The 24,663-nt window shown below is 41.4% G+C and overlaps 1 protein-coding gene across 1 annotated transcript in view; it reads right to left on the reverse strand.

Moving 5' to 3' along the window:
- Positions 1 to 24,663, reverse strand: part of PLCXD3 (phosphatidylinositol specific phospholipase C X domain containing 3) — a gene marked incomplete at both ends in the record, with an annotated part of 80,731 nt that overhangs the window by 18,066 nt on the left and 38,002 nt on the right. Inside the window, one exon of the mRNA XM_082336049.1 lies at positions 7,185 to 7,893. Within this exon, the coding sequence (XP_082192175.1) occupies positions 7,185 to 7,893 (709 nt within the window). The remainder of the gene's footprint in view (positions 1 to 7,184; positions 7,894 to 24,663) is intronic.

Genomic DNA, 24,663 nt, shown 5'->3' on the forward strand with positions numbered 1-24,663 from the left:
TTGCCAAAGGTCAAATCCCACTGTATGATCATTCAGTGTCTTAAAGACATATCTTTTATTATTTTTCTTAGTGTCTGAGATAAATACTGAAAGATATTTTACTATAATAGGCTGTGCTCTGTTGAAGCAACTGTACAGCCTGGGAAAATACATGCAATGCTATCATTATATAGACAAACTCTTATTATAATCTCTGACTACATGAGATTTATATCTTAGGTCCCCCCCCCCCCCCCCCAAAAAAAAAATCAATCCTGGAAGAAAATGGAATTATGAAACATTTGCTTAGGAGTAAAGTCATAGAGAAAAGATCAATAAAATGAGGTTAAACATTTCCAGGCTTCAAGAACAAAAGAAATAAAAATAAGCCTTATATTGTATCAAACCAGCTTCTTTCACAATGACAGTGAGTCCGTAAGAAAGAATTGCATTGCATCCCACAGACATTACTGAATTCCTAGGGAACAAAGTTCATCATCTCTGTTTTAATAGAAGAAAAACATGGGCATTTTTATAGCCTGTGCAAGTTCTGCTTCATACAGAAGGCAGTACATCACCAAGACCTTTGGCCTGGCTGCCTTCCCTATTTACAAGTTCTTTTCCACTCCCCCTGTTCCAGCCGTTTCTTTTGTACAGGTGTGGCACCAGAGTGCCAGGATGCCTTACTGCTTCCTCTGTGTGCTCTGCCCCAACACAACTCTGGCTATAGCCTGCATGCCTAACTGCTCATTCAGCCCACAAAGGCTACTTGTTTGTAAGCACAGGGAAGCATTTAATAAAATTAATTGCAGGCTTGGTGTACCTTCTGACAATGGATCCCGGGGGCTTTCTGTAACTAAGGCTTCCTTAGCCTACCATCCAAGCAGAGATAGCCACTGCAGAAGTTGGGGATATGTAGGTGACTTCTCCAGGGAAAGTGTGGATGTGTTCTCTCCAGATTACAGTTGAAAGCCCTCTAAGGCTTTGGAGGATGCTGAGAATTGCCCAAATCCATCAGGAATGATACAGCACGTGCAACAGAGTTTTAAGAGCTGACAGGAATTTTTTGACAATTTTTATCCATATCCTACTAGTCCAGGACCACAGAGCAGCTACAGCAGATTAAAAATCCAAACTTTCAGACATATGCATGTTAGTTAGTCCAGAACTGCCCAGTTCTCTGCTTAAAAATTAACAAGGATGTGCCTATAGATCTACTTGCTCCTATAGTCCTGAAGGCAATGGCTTGCAGCATGCAAGTGCTAATACAACATAGAGACATGGATGTTGTCATACCTGCTGAGTTTCTATTTGCTTGAGTTTGTGTTAGATGTGTTTGTATTACAGAAAGTCATTATGTGAATAAATCTGGAAAGGCTTGCTTCTGTAAACCTCTGTGCTCATTTTGTACCTTATAAATAAGGTGGAGAAGGACCAACCCATCAAGGAACTGTTCCCTTCACAATGAGGTAAAAGCAGCTAGGCAGACCCAGGCCCAGCACCAACAAATGCATTTCCCCTGGGCTGAGCACTTATTAGCATCTATTAGCTGTAGAGCTTCCTTAGTGATCCAAGTAATGTTAGAAAGATCAAAGAAAACCCAACTGACTTAATGAGCCATTTGCAATTTCACTACAGCAGCCACGCAGATTGAAGCATGAAATCTTTGAGACAAGTAGACGCTAGTGACAGCTTACAGCAGCAGGGCTGGGGGAATGAACCCAGTGATGAAAAACACTTGCTGCTTTCTGTATATGCAGAGTCAGACTGTGCTCAGAGTGTGATGATGGGATCACATAAAATATCTTTACAAATAGTCACACAGCATATACTGTAACTGCAAGCAGGTGTTTTGGTGCATAACATGATACAAGTTACAAGCAGTCCAAATAGAGGAAAAGACTGTGAGACAACCTCACCCGCCACAAGAAAACACCAAGCCAGCTACCCCAAACCAACACTCCAAAGCCAAGCTACCGATAATGCTGGTGATCACAGAGCTGGTGATCACCATGCCAACTTCCTTTCTGGACTAAATCTCACAGGCTACTAATAGGTATGTAGATAAATACTTTTCCCTAACAAAGTTATTAAAAAATCCTGTGCTCTTGTATTTTGTGGCATTTTAATACTATTCCAGGTTTATGACCAAAGCCATCAGACACAACCACCCAGCACTTTCCAAGGGAACACTATACTAAAATCCTTGTGCAGACAGATGCTCTGATGATGAAATGCCACTATAACTCCTGCCAGCAAAATCAGCCTGAACATACACAGCCCATTCGGGATTTTACCGTGCAGGCCTGTTGATGTGGCAGATAGATGCTTCACATGAAACCAAGGTCTCCCTGTGCTGCTCTGTGTATAAACATGGAGATTGCCTCTTTTGTGGTAAGACTACAAAAGTAATTAAGGATAGCTTGAGGAAGAATAGAAATACTAAGGATTTGGTTGGATTGCCCAGAGTACTTTTGAATTTCCCTAGTAATTTACCAGAATGATAGTTTGTGCCTTCTGGGGTCAAAAAGAAAAGGGCGGGGGGGGGGGGGAAGAGACAGCCACCTCCAAAGTCAAATGCAGGGAGGGATAAGCATGCTTCTACCATATACATTAGTTAGGGACTGAGTCCACACTTGCCTCTTGGCAGTTAAAGAGCTCACCCACCACCTGTGCTGCTATGCTGTCACTGAGTCCTAAACCCAAGCCAGCTCGTCAGAGCCTGCTGCTCTCCTGCAGCCCATAATGGAGAGACACCAAAGCTACAAGCACAAAAGATGCCCAGACAATTAGCAAAATACAGTTGCCATTTCTGTTGTTGTTTTTCACATCAAATAGTTTAAGAATGGCATTGGTCAGTACCAAGTGTGGATCAAAAACATCATCAAATCCTGCTCTTCCAGCAACACAGAAACTCTCAAAAATTGAGCTGGCTGAGATATGGCTTGGAGAAGGAGTGCACCCTCAGTAACTGACTCAAAAATCCCACTTCTTGCGACTCCCAGGGATTTTTTTTTCATATAATATCCACCTATTTGCTAGCTAAATCTGACCCTCCTTAGTTAATGACTGCACCCAGAGACGGCTCTTCTACAGACAGCTTCTGTGGCCTACTTACCACCCCTTTTGTTAACAGTGTGGATGCTTTGCCTCCACTTCAAAGGTTCCTTCTTATGTGCAGGATTTTCTTTTTTTTTTTATTTGCTTTGGTTGCTAAGGGGGAAGCTTTAGCATGGTGGGCAAGGATTTAGTCACATGCAAGCTACAGGGAACATTATCCTCAGAGATGAATTTGGAAATCAAGTGACAATCAGCTGGGTATGTGTTTATTTTCTATTTCTCAAAAGCTTGAAAAGTATCACAGGATTTTTGCATCCTCTGAAGGATATCTATTCTTCTTCTGTATTAATCAACCTCAGAGACAACAAAGAGAATATCATGCTTGTCTCCAGCGTCAGAGATAAAATTAGTAATTTCACTGCAAATCAGAAAACAAACTAGATTATTATGAAGAACAGCTCTACACTCATCAAAAGGTTGTTTCACAACCGCCTTTCAGACGTGCTGAAGGCAGCTGCCTCACTGTGAAGTTAATTCAATAAGCAGAGGGAACGTAATTCATTTTCTACGTACTGTTTGCTAATCAAAGAGTATTTCTTGGCATCTAAACTGTGCGTGACAGAATGTTAAGCCTGAAAACATATTCTTAGTCCTCAAAGTTTTTCATCAAATCCAAGAAACATAACGTGCACGCATGCAAGCGATTCTCCTCATTCAAGTAATGAAGATGAAAGCTGTGTTACAAAGTTTTGTAATGCTGAGCTGTGGTCCTAGGAAGAGCTCATGAGAAACAGCTTTTCCCTCTTGTATATGTGCAGGATAGAAAGCTTGATGACTTTATAATTTCTCCTTCTTAAATTATTGTCCCACAGAGTATTAAGTGTGATGACAGCAGCAAGGCCTGTGAGCAAGCATTATCAGTAAAAAACAGTCCTGGTGTATCTTCTACTAAATTCAGTCTTAGAAGCATGAAACTGTTTTTTTTAAATCAAGGTTACCATGGGCCTTCCATCTCTCTACATATCCATGCTGTAGGGAACAGGATGAGGAGTAATACCACTTCTTCTGAAATGCATCGCCTTAGGACTGCTCTACTGCAGTTTTAACATGTGTGCCTCCACCGCCACAAGCAGCCGCGACGAAGTGCTATTAAAGCAACCATCTTGTGTTGGCTACGGAGGAATATTTCACCGTGCTCTGTCACACCATGAGCTATAAAGCAGCAGAAAGGAGCACGGATTGCTGCATAGTGTCTGCTTGCAGGTTTCCCAGTCTGACGGATGCCGCAACTGAGAGAAACCATGTTCTCCCTTTCAGGTGGCCACTGCACTTCAAATTGTAAATAATCTCCTGAGCAACAAACAACCTCAGAGGTCAAAACCAGGTACGTTTTGTTGGATCTGAAAGCATCTAAACTTGCTCTATTTTCAGAATTAAGTCAATATGTAAATGGAAATGGCCAGTGTAGGGATGGGGGGAAAAAAAGAGACGACTATGGGTTTTATTCGAAAACTACAAAGGACCATTTCTTAAAAATAGTATTTAATTTAGGGGAAAAAACCTCCACGCCAGAATTATTTGAAAAGTTCAACCTTATTCCACATTTGCCTTCAGATCTTTCAAAATTCAATGACGTGAGGGGAAAACCCCACCCAAGTATGGTTACAAAACTGCTGCCAAAAGCGAGATAACTGCATTCTTAATGCAAAGCTCTTTGCCAGCATTTATTAATAAGCAGAAAATAGTATGAAGTGTATAAATCTATGCAGCAACTGGCAACAAAAGCACATATGTTATCTACCTGGACACAATAATGAAATTTGATCTGTGTATTTATTCTGAAAAGGACAGAATAATCTTTTTACAAATAATTATGAGATGGTTCAAAGTAGCAAACACAGTGCAGCTGGAACATATGCTCCAGCTCCTTTAGTATGGATTACGCACTTTTAAGTTACTGAAACATTAATGCAGCGAGATTGAAGAGAATCCTGTAAATTCTACTAATTGTACTGCATCCTTTAATTGCTCATCTATTTATTTTTTAACAGGATCATCATGAACTGAGGAGCAGTTCTGAGTATACGTCATGTTTACTTTCAGAGTAGTTAACTCAATATACGAGCTCAGTTTCTGTGTAGATTAACACACATTCCAAGCCTGTGTCTTCCTGCAGTGTATTTTTGTAGTAAGCAAAAGGATTTCAAAATGAGATGCCACACTTGGAAGACTAAATACCAGCTTTGGAAATAATTTTGAAGGTCCATTTCTTTAGCAATGGTTAAAAGAGTTATGCAAAGAAAGAAAAAATTATTCATGCAGCAGATGTGATTACACACTGGTGGCTCATGTGTAAAATCTCAGTTGCAATTTGGAAAACCAACATTTCCAGGTATTCCAGCCCAATTATTTACTGACATTTCAGGTTAGTTATAATCTCAAAATTTGCTGTAGAGAAAGGCATACTAAGAGTCCAAAGGCTCAAGTCATTCAGAGCTCAGCCAAACATATCCAGAAACCACCTGAACTTTTTATTTTTCCAAACACCTTCAAGGAAGCACATTAGGAGTCAGAGAAGAAGAAAAGGGTTTTTAATGGCTAATTTATTGATGCAGCAAGTTTTAAGAACCTGGTAGTTTCTTCATTGTGCTACTTCATGATCTTTGTCATATAGTTTAGTTTTAGGTAGTCCTGCAAGGAGCAAGGAGTTGGACTCAATGATCCTTATGGCTCCCTTCCAACTTGAGATATTCTATGATTCTATGTTCTAAAGAACACTCAGAAAGATGTTTACCAGGGAAAACAAATCCCTGAACAACAAGCTGAGTGTTTAACAGTAAAATCCATCAACAAAGTAGTATTTCAGTACAGAGAAGTGCTCTTCAGGCTCACCAGAAAGGGAGATCCCCAGCTCAATGGAGCCTATATAAACAAATGTGGAGGATATACAAACAGCTGCAAATGCAGTCACACAAGCACTTCTGAATCATATTCACTGCTTATAAAACCTTCTGTGTCAGTGTTTTACCATTTCAGGTAAAGTTTTTCCCTGTTTTTTAAAGTTAACAGTCGCTTAGGAAAGCTGCCATAAAAATGGCTCAACCTTTGTCAAAAATGAGGCATGTTTTCTTTGCAGGGTGTAGTGTCACAAGCACTGCGTCATTCATCTCATAGAAGGGGACAGCATTCCCAACAGACCTTCCTGCCACAGCCGCATCCATGCAGAGAGCAGACATTAGCACACCACCGATCCCCATTATAAATTTTTTACATTCTGGAACCCTTCTTCTTTTTTTAAGCGGAAAAAAAAATAGCTCCTGTGTCTTGGCATTAAATTTCAGGTTTCCTACCAAACTGTCAAGAACATAGTCACATATATATGCCTTTAAGCTGAAAATTGGCTGTGATTTATCAAAGTCAGAATGGTATAAATAATGCATGTCTTGCACAGAGAGCTTTTTTTGTAATATAACAACTAAGTGCCTGTCAACACAGTATTCCATGTATACAACCTCTACAATGGTCTGCAGTCTCTTTTCTGTATGATCAATGAAGGCCTGTTAGGAGGCAAATTCACATTAATGGTGCCCTGATCTCTTTGATACAATGTGTGATGGTATGCAGAGAGAAAAGCCACACATCTTTAAGGTGTGTAAAGGTAGTTAAGGATGCAAATTCTGCAGTGTCAGGCTTTGCTAATGAGCCAAAATGAAAAAAAATTATTTACCGAATACCTGAAGCCTGATGCATAAATAAAAAATTATCTAGATCATTCAGATAGATAGATTTGTCCACATTCAGTAAGGAAATCCAAGGCAAGATGTTTAGTGCTCATAGTAAGAAACCGCATTTGAAAAACGTAACAAATGGGAAAAACCTGCACTCAGAGAAAAAAAAAAAAAGGGCTAATCCAATCTAGTAAGATCTCGTTAGGCCTTAGTGCCAGATTTTCTTTCAAGACACAAAAGCTTCTCCTTCCATGTGTTGCTTTTCAAATATTTTAGGATTGTGCCCAAGTTCTGACTAACCCACAGTAGCATGGAAGAAATACATCTGCTGGAGTTTCTTTAAATGGAATTAGAAAAGCAGGATTACCAACATACACATTCAGCACAGTCAGCATACCTTACCCACCAGAAACTTACCTTTCTGTGATTGTTTCTCTGAGACCACTAGCAACCCCTTTCACCACGGTACTAGCCTTTGGCGTCAGCACTACTTGAGATATAAAAAAGGAGCCCTTCTTTCTTCTTTCAGTGATGGATGCCTGGAGGAATTGAATCAGTTTTTCCGGATCTGTTGTGTTTGCCCAGGGAGCTGGCATCATCTGGCCTGGCCAAAGAAATGGTACCTCGAGAGCCACTGGGCTGTGGTAGAACACCAGCACTTGGTGTTCCTTTTCCCACAGGTACTGGAGGCTGACTTCATGGGCAAATATAGCAGGACACATTTTGTTTCCGTACGTGTCTTTGAGCATTTGAACAAGCTTTTCATGATGGTATTTCTGCATCCCGTAGAAGTGATTGAAGTCCAAGAAGACCACTTCTTTTGGGTGGTCAGCGAGAAACGCGTTGATCTCTTCCAGACCCTCCTTGACTTTGGCACTGAATAAACCATGAGCAAAGTAGAGTTCATTGTCTGGGTCTCTCGGCTTGGTGGAAATTCTAAGATCAAAATACCGTATACCTGCCCCCAGCTGGCTGGTGAAGTTCATGGTCTGTGTAGCCAGCCACTTCCTCATCAGCTTTTTAGCCACAGTCCCAAAAACAGACACAAAATTCTGTACTGTCTCTGGCTGTTCAGGCCCAACCGGAGAGGCTTCATCGATGTAGAAGCTAAATGAGTCATGAGACCCTAAAAACACAACAAAGGAAAGTGATAAATATTGTATTCATATATTAAAAGTCATTAGTGATTCTTTCTTAACATGATTTTCTGACCTGTAACAACACTTAGCAACAAACTCTGCCCTTCTTCTCAGTACACTATATTTGTCTGGCAGCATTTACCCCACCAGCACCTCCCAGGAACTTGAAGGAAAGGTAGTGCCTGTTTCACTGCCTGTCTGGGCACTCCCTCACTCTCTTCTAGCTCTTACTTACTCCTGTAAGCTCAATGAAGTCAGCAGGCTCTGAATGTCAAAGAAATCCTGGCGTAACTCCAGCAAAGCTAGTCACATAATAAATCCCTAGAGCCAATGAGAAGACTCTGTCCCTGCACACTGAATTGTGCACCATGTAGTTCACAGAAGCAAAGAAAAAACCAAACCAAACCAACAACATCCCACACACACCTTTATAGCCAGCTAAAGTAAGAGTTGAACAATGCCAAGGACGTGTAACCTTTCTGACCTTTTCTTTATTTCAAGTCTCATCAACAAGGTTACTGAATGCTGTTTTCCTTCTTAAATTTACCTCTAAAATTCTTTCCCTTCCTTTGCTACATAAGTACAACAGACAGAGCCAAGGATAGCATTGCATTCCGCTGAGAAAGTACAGAAACTCTACTGCATGCTCTTGACAAGAGCGAGACATACTACTTAACATGCCTATGTATAGAAGTTATCATTTTCCACAACTTAACGAAACTGAATACAAATATATAAGACATTTTGCCATGCAAAATTCTCTCTGTCTCAAGGTACATCCATTAAAAAAAGAAAAAAAAAACACAAAACAAAAAACCAACAACTTATTTTGCTCAGCAGTTAGGCATTTACATGAAAGAGGCTGATACAGCTGAGAACATCTGCAAACACATGATCATTCTTCTGTAAGAGACTGTCTTGCTTTATGGAGAGATGAGCTGACCCTAGGAGATGCTCATCACCCTTGTCTGCCACTAGCTTTCTGAATACCTGGTGGTGAAATCTGGCAGTTTATATAGAAATACTGTCCGGCTGCAGGCAGAGCTGCACTCCCGCTGTCCCAGCCGGAGGCGATGCTTCTGGTCAGACTCACTGTAGCAAGCAGGTCTGTTCCACAGCCTACGTCACACCGCTTGCAAAACTCCTTCAAGGTCAGCAGGACTTGTATTTCTGAAATGGACTGTGGCAGTAGGCCCTCAGAGATCCAAATCCTAGTCTCAAAATGAGAGCACAAGTCTTGCCTGATACTGATGCTTCTGTATGTGCCTTTCAAAATTACTTTCCAAAGCATGCATGCTGTGGCAAGTAAGTATCACATTAATGAAATCCTGCTAGTCAGTTATTTCTGATGGTGATGCTATTTTAACTGAACAGGAACAAACCCTATAAACTGAAGTGACAGCTATAACATTTTCTTCTTTAACAATAAATGGAGCCATGACAAATCATCTTAAGCTCTTGCTTGGATTTTGCTTTTTTTAACCTGAGAAATGTCTTAAGATTTTGTACACCCCTGCTTTTCATGGTTGGCTCTTTGAACTGCATTTTACTTTAAATATTAGATAAATTTTCCATTTTGATGAAGCTTTCTGCTGCTAAGTGTTGAAGTGATAGCATATTCCTTGCAGAACCTGATTAGATCACGGAGTATCTGGTTACACACTGATATCGCAGGGGATCAGATCTGTATATAGAATTTTAAGGGTGAAACAAATGATTAGAGCAATGACTTGTGTTTCAACAGTATTACAGGGGAAATCAATGAGATACATTAAATGTTCTGCTCAATGTAACCTGCACTAATCTAGAAATTAAAGTAAATCCAGTCTTGTTCAAAACAAGGCATAGCTACTGATATTAGCAAGGGATGGATCTTGCAAACCCTCACTTTGTTCATTGAAGTTCCTTTTATTTCAGTAGGGTTTTATGTCAGAATAAATAGGTCTATAAACATGATCAACTGGTTGCAGCAGTAGGCTCAAAATGGTATTAAGATTAATTAAACCATTTTTCCTTTATTGTCTGATCTACAGCCACTGGCAACCTGAAGTTCAGAAGAGGAAGCTAAACTTGACTACCATGGCCAATATGCCACACAGTGCCAAACACTACTTAAAACTACTTAAGTCGAGAGAGGCAGCACAGTTCTCCCAGCAGAAAACTAAGGTGAACAACTTGGCAGCAGGTAGCCTTTAGCTATTGGTAATGCAAAACACAGAGAAGAGTATGTAGGAGGCAGAGGAAACACCACTGAACATTATAAGCAGGATAGTTTAGAAAAATATTTCTTCTTAATTAAGGTCTTCATGCACATAATTGAGCCTAAAAATGGGGATTCCTAGGTGTAAGGTACAGAAAAAAGCGCACAGTGCACTAAGAAACTCCATGTTTTGTAACCCAAACAAGGAGGCCCTATTAAATACTACAAAAAGAAAATAAGGCTTGACTTAACGAAGTTAAGCTTTGACACCGAACAAAGCAGATATCAGCTATTCAAGAGTACGTAAAGATTCCTCCTGACTGAAAAATACAGCAAATGTTTTGTCTTTCCACATGTATAAGTAATTTGAACAGGTTGTTTAAATATTTATTTTCATCATGCATTCATCTACATTGCCTTTTGCTTTCATCCTGCCCTGTTGTCCTAACCAGCTTGCTCATATAACTCGGGGAAATTCAAAATCCTTACACTTGGCAGAGGAAATTAAAGTATGATCTTTTCCCTTGTCTATGCCCCAAATCACTATGTTCCTGGTAATGAGAGAATCCTGTAGAAACATCATACACTTGCTTTTAGCAACCAGGTTTCCTTCCAGCTTTGCTTTGGTGCATGGGAACATTGCCATCCTACTCTGCCACTGGGAAGTGGACTTGCAGGTTCTCTGTATCACCAAATCTCAGCTCCCATGAAGACAGGTTGTAGGCGACATTCAGAAATACTAATGCGATGATGCCTGCAATCTTTGGAAGACAGCAGTGCTTGCACATCAGCTGTCTTTGTTATAGAAAGGCAGGGAACACACCGACCTGATGTAAGGGACAGTCTTTACCACAGAGACTTCATAGTCTGAGACATGGGGAAGCAAAAGAGAGGGGAAGTGACTCATCCCAAGTCATGCACGGAGGAGGAGTAAGCTGATATTCCACTTGTGTGCAAACATATTTTCTCACCAGTTTACTAAGTCAGCACACTGTTTCCCACCATTTCAACAACATAACATATTGTTGATCCAAGGAGTCAAGGATGAAGGCTCACGGATGAGGATCACAGCAGTGGTGAGCAAAGAGTAAACATTGTATGCATATGCTACAGACTGCCCAGTCAAGAAGAGAAAGTGGACAAAACCTTCTTTAAACAACTCAAAGAAGCCTCACAATTACAGGGCCTTTTTCACAGGGAACTTTGAGACATTTGCTGGAAGAGCAGAACAGCAGGGCACAGGCAATCTGGCGAGCAGCAAAGACTTTTTGTGCAGGCACTCCTTTAAGTGGACAATGCACACTGCTGTACATGGTACAAATTAAGGAAGATATGCTAGGGACATGAAGGCTGACAGCAGCGTTAGCCAGAACGACTATGAAGTGATGTAAGAATTTAAAATACTGAGTAAAGTGAGGAAGGCAAATAACTGAAAAAAGATCCTGGATTTCAGAGCAGCAGTCTTAGCCTGTTCAGGAAATTGGTAAGTGGTAGACTGTGGGAGAATTACCTTAAATGCCAAGGGACTCAGGAGAAATGGTTGAAATTGAAAGACAACCTCTCTAAAAGCACACAAACATTCCACCCCAGTGTGCAAGAAAACAAAGAGGTAAGGTAGAAGGCAAATTTTGGCCTGCATGAAGAATAACTTCTGAGTGAGCTCGAATTTAAAAAGCCATGTACAGAAGGTATAAGCAGGGACAGGCTCCCTGGGAGGAATACAGGAGGAATGCAAGGAGAGAGCTAGGAAGTCTATAGCTTGGCTGGAGTTCCTGCAAAGGATGGGAAACCTGCAAGGGATGGGAAAGGCAACAGAGGTCTGCTCTCAAGCACCCCATGTCTCTCTGCCTAGTACTTTGTCTTTTTCAAACTGCTTCTTGTTAGTAACAGGTGACTGAGTTAAGGACTACTTACCTAGATTAGACACATATAAGTAGATGGGACAAGAAACAATTCATCTGAACATGCAGAAGGCACAGGCCAAGATCACTGTACAGCTGCCCTCTCTCACCTTTGACAGGTCATGTTGACTAGAGGAGGCAAAAGTTACACTCGCCTTCAAAACGGGAAAGCAGAACAACCCAGGGAACAAGTCCGTCAGATTCATTTCAGTTCCAGGGAAGATCACAGAGCAAGTCCTCATGGCAACCATTCCAGCTTATCAACAGTAAAAAGGTGACTGGGAACAGCTACCATGGATTTAACAGGAGCAAATCATGACTGGCCAACCTGATTGATTGCCTTCTAGGATGGAATGACTGGCTTTGGGGAAAACAAAATTTCCCTTTTACTTCAGCAAGGCTTTTAACGCAGTCTCCCTTAATATGCTTGCAGTTTAACGGGGAAGACACCAACTAGACAAGTGCACTATAAGGTATGTGACAAACTGCCTGGACCATCAGGCTCAAGAGGTTGTGGCTGAAAGTTCAAAGTCTTAACTCACAGCTGATTACAAGCCAATTCTGTTTAACATCTTCATCAGTGATACAGACAATGTGATGGGGAGCACCCTCAGCAAGTTTGCAGGTGAAACCAAGTTGGGGGAAGAGGTTGATGCTCTGGAGGGGAAAGCTGGTATTCAGAGAAACTTCAGCACAGCAGAAAAGCTGGATGACAGGAACCTTAAGAAGTTCAAAGGCAAGATGGACCCAGGACAGACAACCCCATTCAATAGCACAGCTGGGGACCAACTGGCCAGAAAGCAGCTCTGCAGAAGACGACTTGTTCACTTGGACATAAGGAAAAAATAACTTCCCCACAAGACATGTTAAGTCCTGGAGTGGGAGCGCAGCAGGGCTGGACTCTGTATCCCTGATTCTCAATGCTTGGTTCGACAGCCGCATCTAACTTGGAGTTAGCTCTGCTTTGAGCAGGGGATGGACCAGATGACTTTTGGAGCTCCTTTCCAACGTAAATTATTCTGTGTCTGCTTATTCCCTCCTGCCCCAAGATACAAAAGATTTGTTTCTTTTCTCTCAACCTTAGAAGCAATTACCAAGAGACACTTAAAGTGTCTGCACCAGCCATGATCCAAAAAACAAAAGTGGCCAGTTTCAACCACCGAGATATTAAATTTTCATGAAGTTAGATGTGGCCAAACACTATATTCAAGAGTAAAATGTGCAGTATCACTTAGACTGCAAGAAAACAGCTGCTAGTACTTTTACTAGGGAGAAATGGTCTCCTGTTTTCTTTACTGAATTCCCTTAATAGGACAATTGGGAATATACAACCCACTACAGCTCAGCTATGGACATATTTATGGCTGCCCTGGAGGACTAAACCCCTCATTTAAAAAATAATTGGGCTCAGTGCTGAAAAAAGTCCCTCAGGGAGAGTGCGTTTCAGTTCAGAATCGTTTCTTCAGTCCCACAGAGATTTACAAAGAGGCACAGCAAATCTACTATTTTCAGTGGCTAAGTTTTAACATATCATTCATAAAGCAGGCAAGCGTAGCTGAACTTTGCTCTGCCCTCCCCTTGCCTCACTGGCGGCTCTGGTCATCCCCCTTAACAACTGCTTGGTAAAGAGCACCTAAAATAGAGGTACTAAAACAAACAGCACTGCCCAACGTGCTCCTGACAGCAGCAATCACACCCTGAACATCCACAAGTCACAGGAAAACCACAGACAGAAGGAAAGTTTCACAGTTTTTGGCATGTTTTACTCTCCCTCCCTTCTCCCACAGGCCTCAAGCTCCTCCTGTCTCTACACTGGGAGTTACCCAACAGCTGCTGGAAGTGGACTGTTGTACTACTGCTTTGGGTGTCATTAAAAGCTTTACCTGCTGTTGTCTTCCTATGTTTAGGAGATGACATCACTTGGTGACTATTGCTGAAATGTGACATGCGGTGCAATCTCACTTTTTTGAAAACATCCTTGTCAATGAGGGCTATACAGTAACTGACACCAGATCACAACACCTTTCTTGGACGTTGTGGAGAACAGCTAGGACAAATTCCATGACCTCTGGCACATACAAGACCAATGCAGATGTTCTCCCAACCTCACTGTCTGTTCTCACTGTCTCGTTTGGCCTGAAAAATTAATCAAACAAATTAAGAAAACACTATGAATCTTTACCTAGCCACACTGCTATTTCAAGGAATAACAAAGCCTAGTCATGACCACTAGAGCTGCTGCACCTCAGTATTGTGTTTTACCTTCTTTTTAAGACGGCTGAGCACCCTTCTCTCCACCAAAGCCAGAGCACATCTCAGAAAGTCAAAAAGTTTTACCAAGAGAAATGCAATTCAGTCTTCACAGTCCAGTCACCTTTAGCATTTAACCTGCTTGGGTGGTACAAGCTTTGTTTGATAAAAATATTACCCAGGACAGCAAACCAAAAACAAGTGGGAAAAAAGAGATTATAGATTGTGCAGTGACTAAGCTTCCCCACAGGTAACTGCCTCACTTCTCAGCTGTTCTTCCAGTGTTCATCACCAGTTGTGCGCCCCTGACACCAACCGAAGGTCACAGGGCTTAGCCACCTATATACATTGAGCACTCCATGATCCAAAGGAATGGGAAAAGAGGCAGACACTAACTCAGGTAATGCAAAAATGCAGATAATGAACAAGCCGTCGGGAGTCAGAACAAGAGTACATGTATAACTAGTCTTGTATACATAGGCCCACTTGCTATGAATCTGATCACATCAAGTTATGCTGTAATGTGTACAGACAACTCTGCTACCCATAAAACCTCTTTCTAGACTCATAAACTCTGTCAAAACCCTATGAGAAGCAGCTCAGTTCTCCAAGGACCATGCTGCTGTGTCTACGTAAACCAGCGAAAACACGCACAGACAGCCCCATGCAAGTCAACTTGAATCTGGGGAGGAGGAACTGAGAAGCCTGAAACTGCCCCTCTGCAGAAAGACCAGGGAGCTTTCTCCCTGCAATCTCCAAAACTTTTGTTCTGTTCTGTGTCTGAATTAAGAAGTCTGCAGAGACTGAGCTGGCCACCTCCCAGGTCTCACCCACAGAAACCCCATGGTCACAACCAGCCAAACCGCCACAGTTAGCCATGGGTGCAGGTACCTGGCAAGGAGGCTCATCCACAGTCTCGTTCCCCCACCTCAACCTGGAAAAGTCGCATGGGATTTCTGCAACTCACTACCCATGAGCAGTTCCTGCACTGCCAATAAATTAGCCCAGCTTTTCAGGCAAGGTTGCCTGCAGCACCAGCAGTATCATGCCTACCTTTTAGCTTTCTGAAGGCTCAGGAAGCCTTCTCAATGGAAAGCCAGAGCAGTGGGTGCTCTTCCCAGAGTCCTGGCCAGCCAAACAACTACACATTCTTGTAACTTGGTCTCAGCACGGAAATTGGGATTTTCATTAAATATAAAATGTCAGACTTTTCTTTACATGAGAGGAATACTTTATAATATGTAAGAATATCTGGGTTTTATTCAAGTGAATTTTCTGATCAGAAAGTGAGAAAAAAATATTTTATAGGTCTGCATTTTGTAGGTGGTGAGCTAGCCCATACATAAATCAAACTGAATCACCCCCTTCTCAAGCAGTGAAAACAGAAGAGCTCTTTCACTTTTTGAATATAAAGCTCTGAAGTTTCTATCGAAAAACAGACATAAACCAAAATGAAGACATTTTTAAAATAAGCCCATTAAACAAACTTGAAATGCCTGTGAGGTAACATGAACACAAATCATTCCACTTTTTAAATCAAAACTTTTTCCAGGTCATACAGCAACTTTATATCCAGACAGTTAAATCTTTCGAAGTCAACAGTTTTAACCTGTTAAGTAAGCATTTTAATACTTTCAAACTATAACTACAGGGATGAATTAACCTTGGTTTTCTATGGAAGATTACCAATAAAGTACAAATCCAGAGCCCAATTCTAAGCACACTTAACTGTTTGAATGACTTTAATTATGTGCACGAATGTCTGTAGGAAAGAGCCCCATTTTGCTTTAGCTTCTTTCAGAATAATAGAATTCCAAATTGCTTTGGAGTTACATTAACACCAGCTAAATTGAAGTCATCGAATATCTGGGAGCAAGAAGAGGCAGGCAGTGACAAAAGAGAAAATGTATTCTGGTCGTGTTTGAGAACGTAAGCAAAAAAGGTGACAGGAGTGACAGAGAATGAAGCTGTTAAAGCAACATTTGTTACATTACTATTAACTGCAAGAATTTAGCTGCTGCTGCAAATGCAGTACAATCATCATTTCCCCATCAGAAATTGACTCCCCAGTCTGCCCACGTCTGTACCAGTCCTATCGCCTCCAACAAACTCTTCCTCCGCTTGTATCTCCTTCTGCCTTGAAGACCTTGGTGATAATGTGGGAAAAGAAAAGGAAACATTTGCTTCCTTCCTGCCCTGTTACTTCCCAGAACTGGTAGCTTTCCCTTCATTCCCCACCCTCCTCCTGCAGGATATAACTGCACTGTGCTGCCTTATCGGGACTGTTATTGCAGGCAAAGCTGTGTGTCAAAGGAACAGTCTGAGAAAACTGATAGGTGCACACTAATTAGTATGCAAACATGTCAACATGGTTTGCTTGCAAGGGTGAGCAGAACTACTTTGTATTAAAAACCACTTCAAAGTCATGTTTTGTCAATCTCGGACAGACATGGTTTCTAATACCACTTCTGCCATAGGTGGACCTCTGCATTTCTCAGCCAAAACATCTCAGCTGGAGCACCTTAATCCACATTGAATGTCACAGCACAACTACAACAGACGCACCAACTGGATCAATGGACACAGCCTAGAGCTGCACGTGGCAAAGCACAAAACATTCAAAACTCAGCACAAAGCAACTGCTCCTTGATCAATGTAATACAGAACAGAAAGTTTATCCTTCAGAGAATCACAGAATAGTTAAGTTTAGAAGAGACCTCTGGAGGTCATCTGGTCCAACCCCCTTTCTCCTGAGTCCAAAGAGAAGTGAAAGAAAGAAAAATGTCTGCACAGATTACTACAAATCATTGAAGACTGCTCAAAAAGATCTGTCTGAACGAGCTTCTTGGCTAGGAAGAAAGAAGAATTGGTAGTCCATCAGCCTGGAGGTGGCATCCCGTATCTAGTGACCAACTTTCAGACCTGGAATGACTTTATGTTTTGACCTGGAATGACTCCCTATAAACAAACAAAATTTTCACGCACAAGAAAGGATTTTAAGCAACTACTTACTCTTGTTCCTCTGGCATCTCCTTATCACCTATGAAATACTCCTGAGGATCATTTTGTTTTGTGCTTCTGAACATGACTACAATTGCCTTCAAGGGAAGCCTGTGACTGTTGACATTGCCAGTAATTTCCATGGCCAGGACAAAATGCTTTTGACTCAGGCCGAAGCTGTTACCATTTTAAGTTGGTTTTTAAGAAACAGCTTGTGGACTACGGCAGTGCCTGCACTGGGGAAGTGTTTCTGGTCACTAGACAGAGCCAAGATCAGTGCCTCACCTAAGCACTGCTTCTTTCCTATAAGGAACTCGCTTCTAAAACCAAACAGGTTGGAAGGTGGGGAAGGATCTTGGCTTTAAGGCCCAAGATAACTGGCAATTATCACAGTACAACAGGCAAGCTTGGCTAAAAATCCTATTAGGTTACTCAATATTCAATTCATGCTAATGCATTTAGTGTACATAGAAATACCCGCATTCAGTCTTTTACAGCTCCCTCCTGCAAACACAAAGACCAGCTCCTGTTGCTCTTATTCCACACTTCAAACTCTCAACACTCTGTTGAAAAGTAAAGAAATAAGAAAAAACAAGCTGTAATTATATTTCTAGCTCTCCAAACGGTGTGAGCATGTTCACAACTACGGACATCACAAGGTCAATTCTGCTAAAGAAACTACTCTTTAACAGAAAATTATCACATGCTGCCCTCCTGAGAGCATGTTTCCCCTCTCACTTGGTATCTATCTTCCTTACTGTCCTGTAATTATTTGTGTAGGAGGAGGTGCTATAATGTTTTCTGAGACACTGCTAAGTGTAGATAGCCTCCCACCTCTTCCCAGTCAAACCACCTCCAGACAGATTTCCTTGCAGACTTCATGCAGGCAGCACACAGAAGACAGCACGGTGGAGCAGTACGCGAATGGCAGGGGTTTTCCAAGAGGCCCAGATTACTGTACTCTAGAAGCTCACCATTAAGTGAATTATTAGTTTCATCAAATGTAGGTTCTAAACAAGCCAGTCTCTAGTCAGACAAACGTGAGATTAACACCACTGGAAACCTGAAAAAGGGCTGGAAGATCAGGCCATAGAGCAGAGCGGAGCACGCTAATTCTCACATTTAATCAGCACAGTGGAGACCTCGCCCAACACCACAGTGGCAGCAAGGCAAGCTCTGGGCAGCACCACTGCTCACAACCTCTCCCCACCTCCATGGCCCCAAGAGCCATACCCAGCTGCTCTGCCGAGCGCAAGTCAGGCCAACAGATTTCCTGCAGATATTTAAATGGAAACAGCACGGGGAACATTTTTGCCTTGTAGATCTAGAAGTGGAAATGATCATGTTGAGGATTGAGAAAATCAGTTGGTGTGCCTTCCCCACTGTTTTTTCCAAATGTGATCTAAACCTCTTGACTGTACACAGAAGAAAAGGTGGAGGAGGAAGGCAGTAATATCACCTGTGCGTACACCAAATGCAAAAAAAAAAACCCGTTGGACATTTATGCACCGCACTGAAAATTTTAAAAGGTGCAAAGGCCATAAGACTTTTAAAACCTGCCTTACAATAAGACACTAGAAAAGTTATTTTTATTTGTTCACTCAAGTGAAACTGTAAAGATGATTTCACAATGGTTTGTGAGTGGACACATAGCAGAAGTTCTGTAGTAGAAGGCGGCTCCCTTCACCTATCAGATTAAAAACCAGCAGGATTCATGAAACAAGAACTTCAGATCAAACTTACAAAAATGAGTACATCAGCTCTTATTTCTGACACAGCAAGAGTAACTACTGATTTTTTAAAAGAATCTTTACATCAGGATTGACCAAGCACCTAAAGCATAGGTTTAAGATGATCAGAAGTTACAACTTCAACAGCACACCAGACACAACACTATGGATTGCATGATGCAGGTCAAGCACTGTGACAGGCAGACTGCCACTGCCTTCTTGTTTATGAATTTGACTGCACATATGAATACTGAATAGTACATTCTATATCACATTAATAAGCATTACATACAACCTTGTATTTTATAGACAACTATAATCTGAAGACAAATTAGCTATCTGATCACTTAGAAATAAAATACTTGGGGGCAGACTGTAGCTACTCTCTATCACCAGCACTCCACAAATAACAATTCTTTCAAGTTTTGCATTTTTGGGAACACTGCAAACAAATCTACTATGCTATTTTTTCTTTTTGCTCTGCAAGCTCACTGCTTCTTTTTCAGATGCATCAGAGATCTCTATGAGAACTGACATTTTAGTTAAATGCTAGTCTCAGAAGTACTGTATTAGCTATTTTTCTTCTTAATTCAGGGGCTAGCATACAAGAACGTGAACATTTCAGGGAGGCAAAAATAGCAAGAGGTATATCTGATTCTAAGCATAAAATTAATGTGCCAGGAATAGTTTGGGGCGTATTTTATTCCAGCACCAGCTCAGTTTGGCTGAGTATGTCATCAGCATCCAAGCCTCATCTCCTGGGGCAATCAGTGGCACTTCAATTGTGAGCCAATAGCTCTGCGACTAGTTAGAAGCTGTGATGACCCCGGGCAACTCTGCTGAGTATGCGAAATGGCATCTCCCCACAGTGAGTGCCTTCCGATCATAATTCTTGTTCATAACCCTAATGGTACCATTGACAGGACAGCCTTGAAGGGCAGTATGCAACTGAGGAGGCTTATAAAAAGCAAACAATCTGTCAATCCATTCATATCGCTTCCGCTCCATGCACAGAGAAACATAAAGCATTACTTATTATGTATAGTCAGAAGTAATTCAACGTTCACACTCTAAAACAGGATCAAATCAGACAACCTCTGCTTCTTGTGCTTTTATTTACTTGATTTCTCTTCATGGAAAACAGCCTTTAATACTCTTGGTAACAGAGAAATTCCCCTTGAAATAATTGCTTCTGATTACACAGATCTTTCTCTTGCCACTATTGCATCTTTTTGGCAACACAGAACATTTTGAATACTTGATTTTGCATTTCCCTCTCTCTTGCCTCTCCTCTCTTCTTTGATGTACATTTTTTCCTCTGGCATATACAGTATAGCCCTTTTCTAACTCCTAGCTGCATTGACACATGTATTAGCTTCAGTATAGTTCTTATTTCATTGTGTTCTCCCTTCTCTTGTTTTTTTGTTAAAAACAAACCCCACAAACAACCAAAAAACAGTGCAGTATTTTCTATTAAATCTGAGCATCACTACTGAACAGTCCTAGTGATCTTGTGGCTGACAAAATTTACTTGCACAGCATATGTAGTTTCTGCATCTTTACCCATGATTTTAAGGTCAAGAAAACCAGGAGGTATGGCTGGATAAAATGAAATTGCATTGCAAAGTCAGGGGAAGAATGATGCCTCAAAACAGGTTTTCTGTTACTTTTAAGATCCCTACAAGAAAGCCACTGCAATCTGAGATGGATCTCCACAAGAATTTTAAAGGCAAGATTTTTCAATTGTTTGTACAAGCATCAAACTCTGCTGCAAGGACACCTGCAACGCAGAGAATAAGGACTCCTCCTGCACTGTGATGAGTGCACTGACAGTCAGTTTATCAGCACTCCAGGATGGGCTGTCCTGGGGATGATATTCACAGAGTTTTCTATTACCATGCAAGAAATCCAGGCTAGATTCTTTTTCATTTTCTCAGTCACTGAGCTTGAAAAGCTGGGACAAATCTGAGCAGCTAATCTGATTCTTGTGGGAGAAAGCTGGGAAAGCAGGTAGGAGAAACATTATTCCCTTTTCTGAGTCAGTTCACAAAGGCTTTCGCATACAAACCATCTTAAAAAGACCACTTTTAATAAGCCATCTATATAAACTTAGCTGACTATGCCAAGGCTGAGAGATAACAGAAGGATGTAAAATACTGCAAAGGAAAGGGAGAAAGAGGAGAAGCATGTAAGGTGTTATATTTTGACCATTCCCCTTTCTCTTCACCTTTCCTTATCCTTTGGTTGCATCAGATCTTCACATCAGACATTATTCTACTTTTGTGTATTGCCTGGCACATTTGACAAACTGCTACAAACAAAATAACTCCCTTAGCCACTGCACTAAATGCAAGGCATGTCTCCCGAGACCAGGTGCTCTAGAAGAAGTCTGTCTCGTGCAAGGTCTCCTCAACTATAAGCAAAGACACTGTAATGTTTGACTTCATATTCACTAGAGGGAAATAATGGCATATTTTCCCTCGAGCCCAGAGATGTGAATGGAAAACACTACCTCATCTTTTCCAAAGCATATTTTTCCTGGAAAAAATCCAGAAAAACAGCCCTAAGCACTTGAATCCTGAACATTAGGAAGGCACCAGCTATGCACGTACAAATGGGGTATCCCTCCAGCACAGGGGGTCCCCCACAGTCAGTTTGTAACTAAGCAGGGTGCAAGAGAATCGGCAGCCGGAGCAGAGTCACCAAGAGGAAGCACTTGGGCTCATTCAGCTGGCTGTAAATATAACCCCTACACCAAGTTGTTACCAGCCTTTTCAAGCCCAGAGGTCTGCAAATACAGCACGGCTCTGCTTTACCACGTACAACCCCTGTTTTACAACATGACTCCCTGGGAAAGTACTACAGAGGAAAACACCTTTCTAGGAGGCCTCACTGTCTCCTCCTCATAATTAGTATTTGTCGTTTACACCTGACTGCAAAACAACAAAAATAATCTCCTTCAAAGACTTTGCATGTGACTGTTCAAGATGGTTGTGGCTGTTCCGCGATGTCGGCTGTAAGGCATCATGAATCACCTCTGGGTGCTAACAAGCTCAGAGTCTGTCGTCGTCTGATGACAGGGAGAGGTATGGGATAATCTGCCACCACTTCTTCCCCACAGGTTCACAACCTGACTTCTGAATAAGGTTAAACCCTAAAATATGAGGTTTAATAATAGCCCTTCCAAAATTCTAATGCTTTTAATTATAACTCTGAATAATCTTTCTATCCACACAAGTGACTCATTTCATTTTTGATCTTGAAGTGATATCACAAAAGAACAGCAAAGAAAACACAGCAAAACACCAGAGGCCTAAAGAAAGGTCTCAATCTCAACCAATAGACAGCAAACAGGACTCACTTGGATTCTATTTTAGCTGGGAGATCAAACAAAAAAAAAAAAACAAACCACCACACTATAATACAGGTAAAATTTACAAGACCCAGCATTGGAAGAGTGTAGGATTGTAAAATGTGTGTATCAGCTACATCACCTCTCTGGTCCAGGAACATGAAGAAACTAGTAACTTCGTTTTGCAAACAGAATGGCAACAAGTAAAGACACACAGAACAGAGAAGATTCAAACTGTCAATGCCTGCCTTTTATTTGTCTCTTCTACCATCACTGAATAGGCAATTTAAAGCCCCGCACCATCGATCAACCTGGAGTCCCGTCAAACACGCTGCACCTAGCATCCCAATTTCAATCCAGTTCTTCTTGAATTATTTGTTCCTAACAGTATCCCTGCTTGATTCAATACAGCAATCAAATAAGCCACTGTACAATACAGAGGACTTTAAGAAATGAATGAAACAAGTTACAAAATAGTAGTATTCCATTTCCTAAATTTCCAGTCCACAGTCCACACCAGATTCCCAGTTGGTATTTATCAGTATAGCTCTAATGACCCATTACGCCAATTTAGACTGCTGCAGATCTGGCTGTTAGTGTTTACCATTTAGCATTACGAAGTCAATGAAAAAGCACAGGCAGTACTATTGATTAAATGAATGAACAGTCAGCTGATCTGCACTTTGTCCAGGCTCAGTATACATCTAATTTACACTGGATATGCTCATGTCTTTAAAAGCAATAATTAGTTTAACTGTTTCACACTAACACTACATAAATACAACATTTCATAGTAATTTCCTAACATGTAATTGGATACTATCCTCATCCTCCCTCTAACTCATTTCAGCTGCTTTCATCCCCCTGGTTTAAAAGTTAACTTTGATACAGTAAAACTTACAAATTAGTAAATGTATTTTAAGGACCTTTCAAAGCATCCGAACATGGAATGTTTTCAGTCTTGAATGTGCCCAAAAATGCTATGTTTCCTCTGAACACCATGGCAGTGACTGCAGTCCACCTAGACTGACTGTGTTTTGGCTTTAACGCGACACTTCCTCAGCTTGGAAGTCAAAATATTGTTAACTGCAATAATCCCACAGCTGGTGATACTGCTAAAGCTGACGATATTGGTAAAGCTGACACTTACAGTGCAGTGATGACACTAAAACAAATTCTTTCATGCTTCCTTTGAATTCCCTAATAACTTCTGTGTCACCCTTTTCTTCTGGGTAGAGATTGTCCTTATTACTCAGGAAGGAATATCACAGACCAACCTGCCTTATCCCCTTCCCCTCCACTCTCTAGCTCTATGTCATCCTGAATATTTATTATTTCAAGACATTTGCAAGGACTTGCTCAAGATGGCCCATTTCTGATCCAGTTGTAAGAGGATGTGAGTGGCTTGTGTGAAAGCCTTTGATTTAAACCATTAAGTAATTCTTTAATAAAATGGCACTGGCAGTCAGCGTCTCGGTTCAACAGTCCCACTCCACAGCCAAACACAATAACAGCTGTTCCACACGGCTATTATTGCTGTTTTTCAAGGAAACTGTCAAAGCTGAGTCTTTATCAGACAGTGTCTTTTTTTTTCTCTCTGCCTTTCTTCCAGTTTTAGACATATATACTAATTCAGGAATTTGACAAATTCTGAGTAACTGAGATCTTTTGAAAAATAAAATCCATATTACTTCTTTTAGGAGCAGCTGTACCAGGAAAAAAACAATCCAGCAAGGTACTTGCAATTGTCTAAAAGAGGATCAAGTTGGATAGAGACCTAGATCTTCATATTTAACTTTGTTTAAAAAGCTTTTTCACAACGTTAATCACTCTGTTGGACACAGAACCGCCCTCCTGCCAGGACATCACTGAAGCTGTGGAGCACATGGAGCCAAAGTTCCCAGGACCCCCCGTCCCTCCGACACACAGCTGTGACCCAGAGTGCGGCGTGGAAGACAAATTCAGCGCTTAGCATCGGTGGAAATCTCTTCATCACTGAATTGTCATTTCTGTAAAACGGAGGCTATTAATACACTCTCTGGATTAAAAGTCTCCTAGTAAAAAGTGCTGTGTAGGAACTAGGCATAGCTGAATTTTTAGTTGAGGCAGTAGCTGGTGCAAGCAGACACTCAGTGAACAGCTTAACAATATTCTTGTTAATGCCTGTCACGGACCATAAGGATATCCCTCTCACCCACAAGAGCCACCTTGCTGCATGGCTGCCCCCAACTCTGCAAACCCGTACGCCTCGGGCAGCCAGGCAGCCCCTCGGCACCGCTGCCAGTTCAGTGAGCCGAACACAGCCACGGCAGCAGCTGCAGAGT

This window comes from Platalea leucorodia, assembly GCF_965183815.1.
Source record: "Platalea leucorodia genome assembly, chromosome: Z".
NCBI classification, from domain to species: domain Eukaryota; kingdom Metazoa; phylum Chordata; class Aves; order Pelecaniformes; family Threskiornithidae; genus Platalea; species Platalea leucorodia.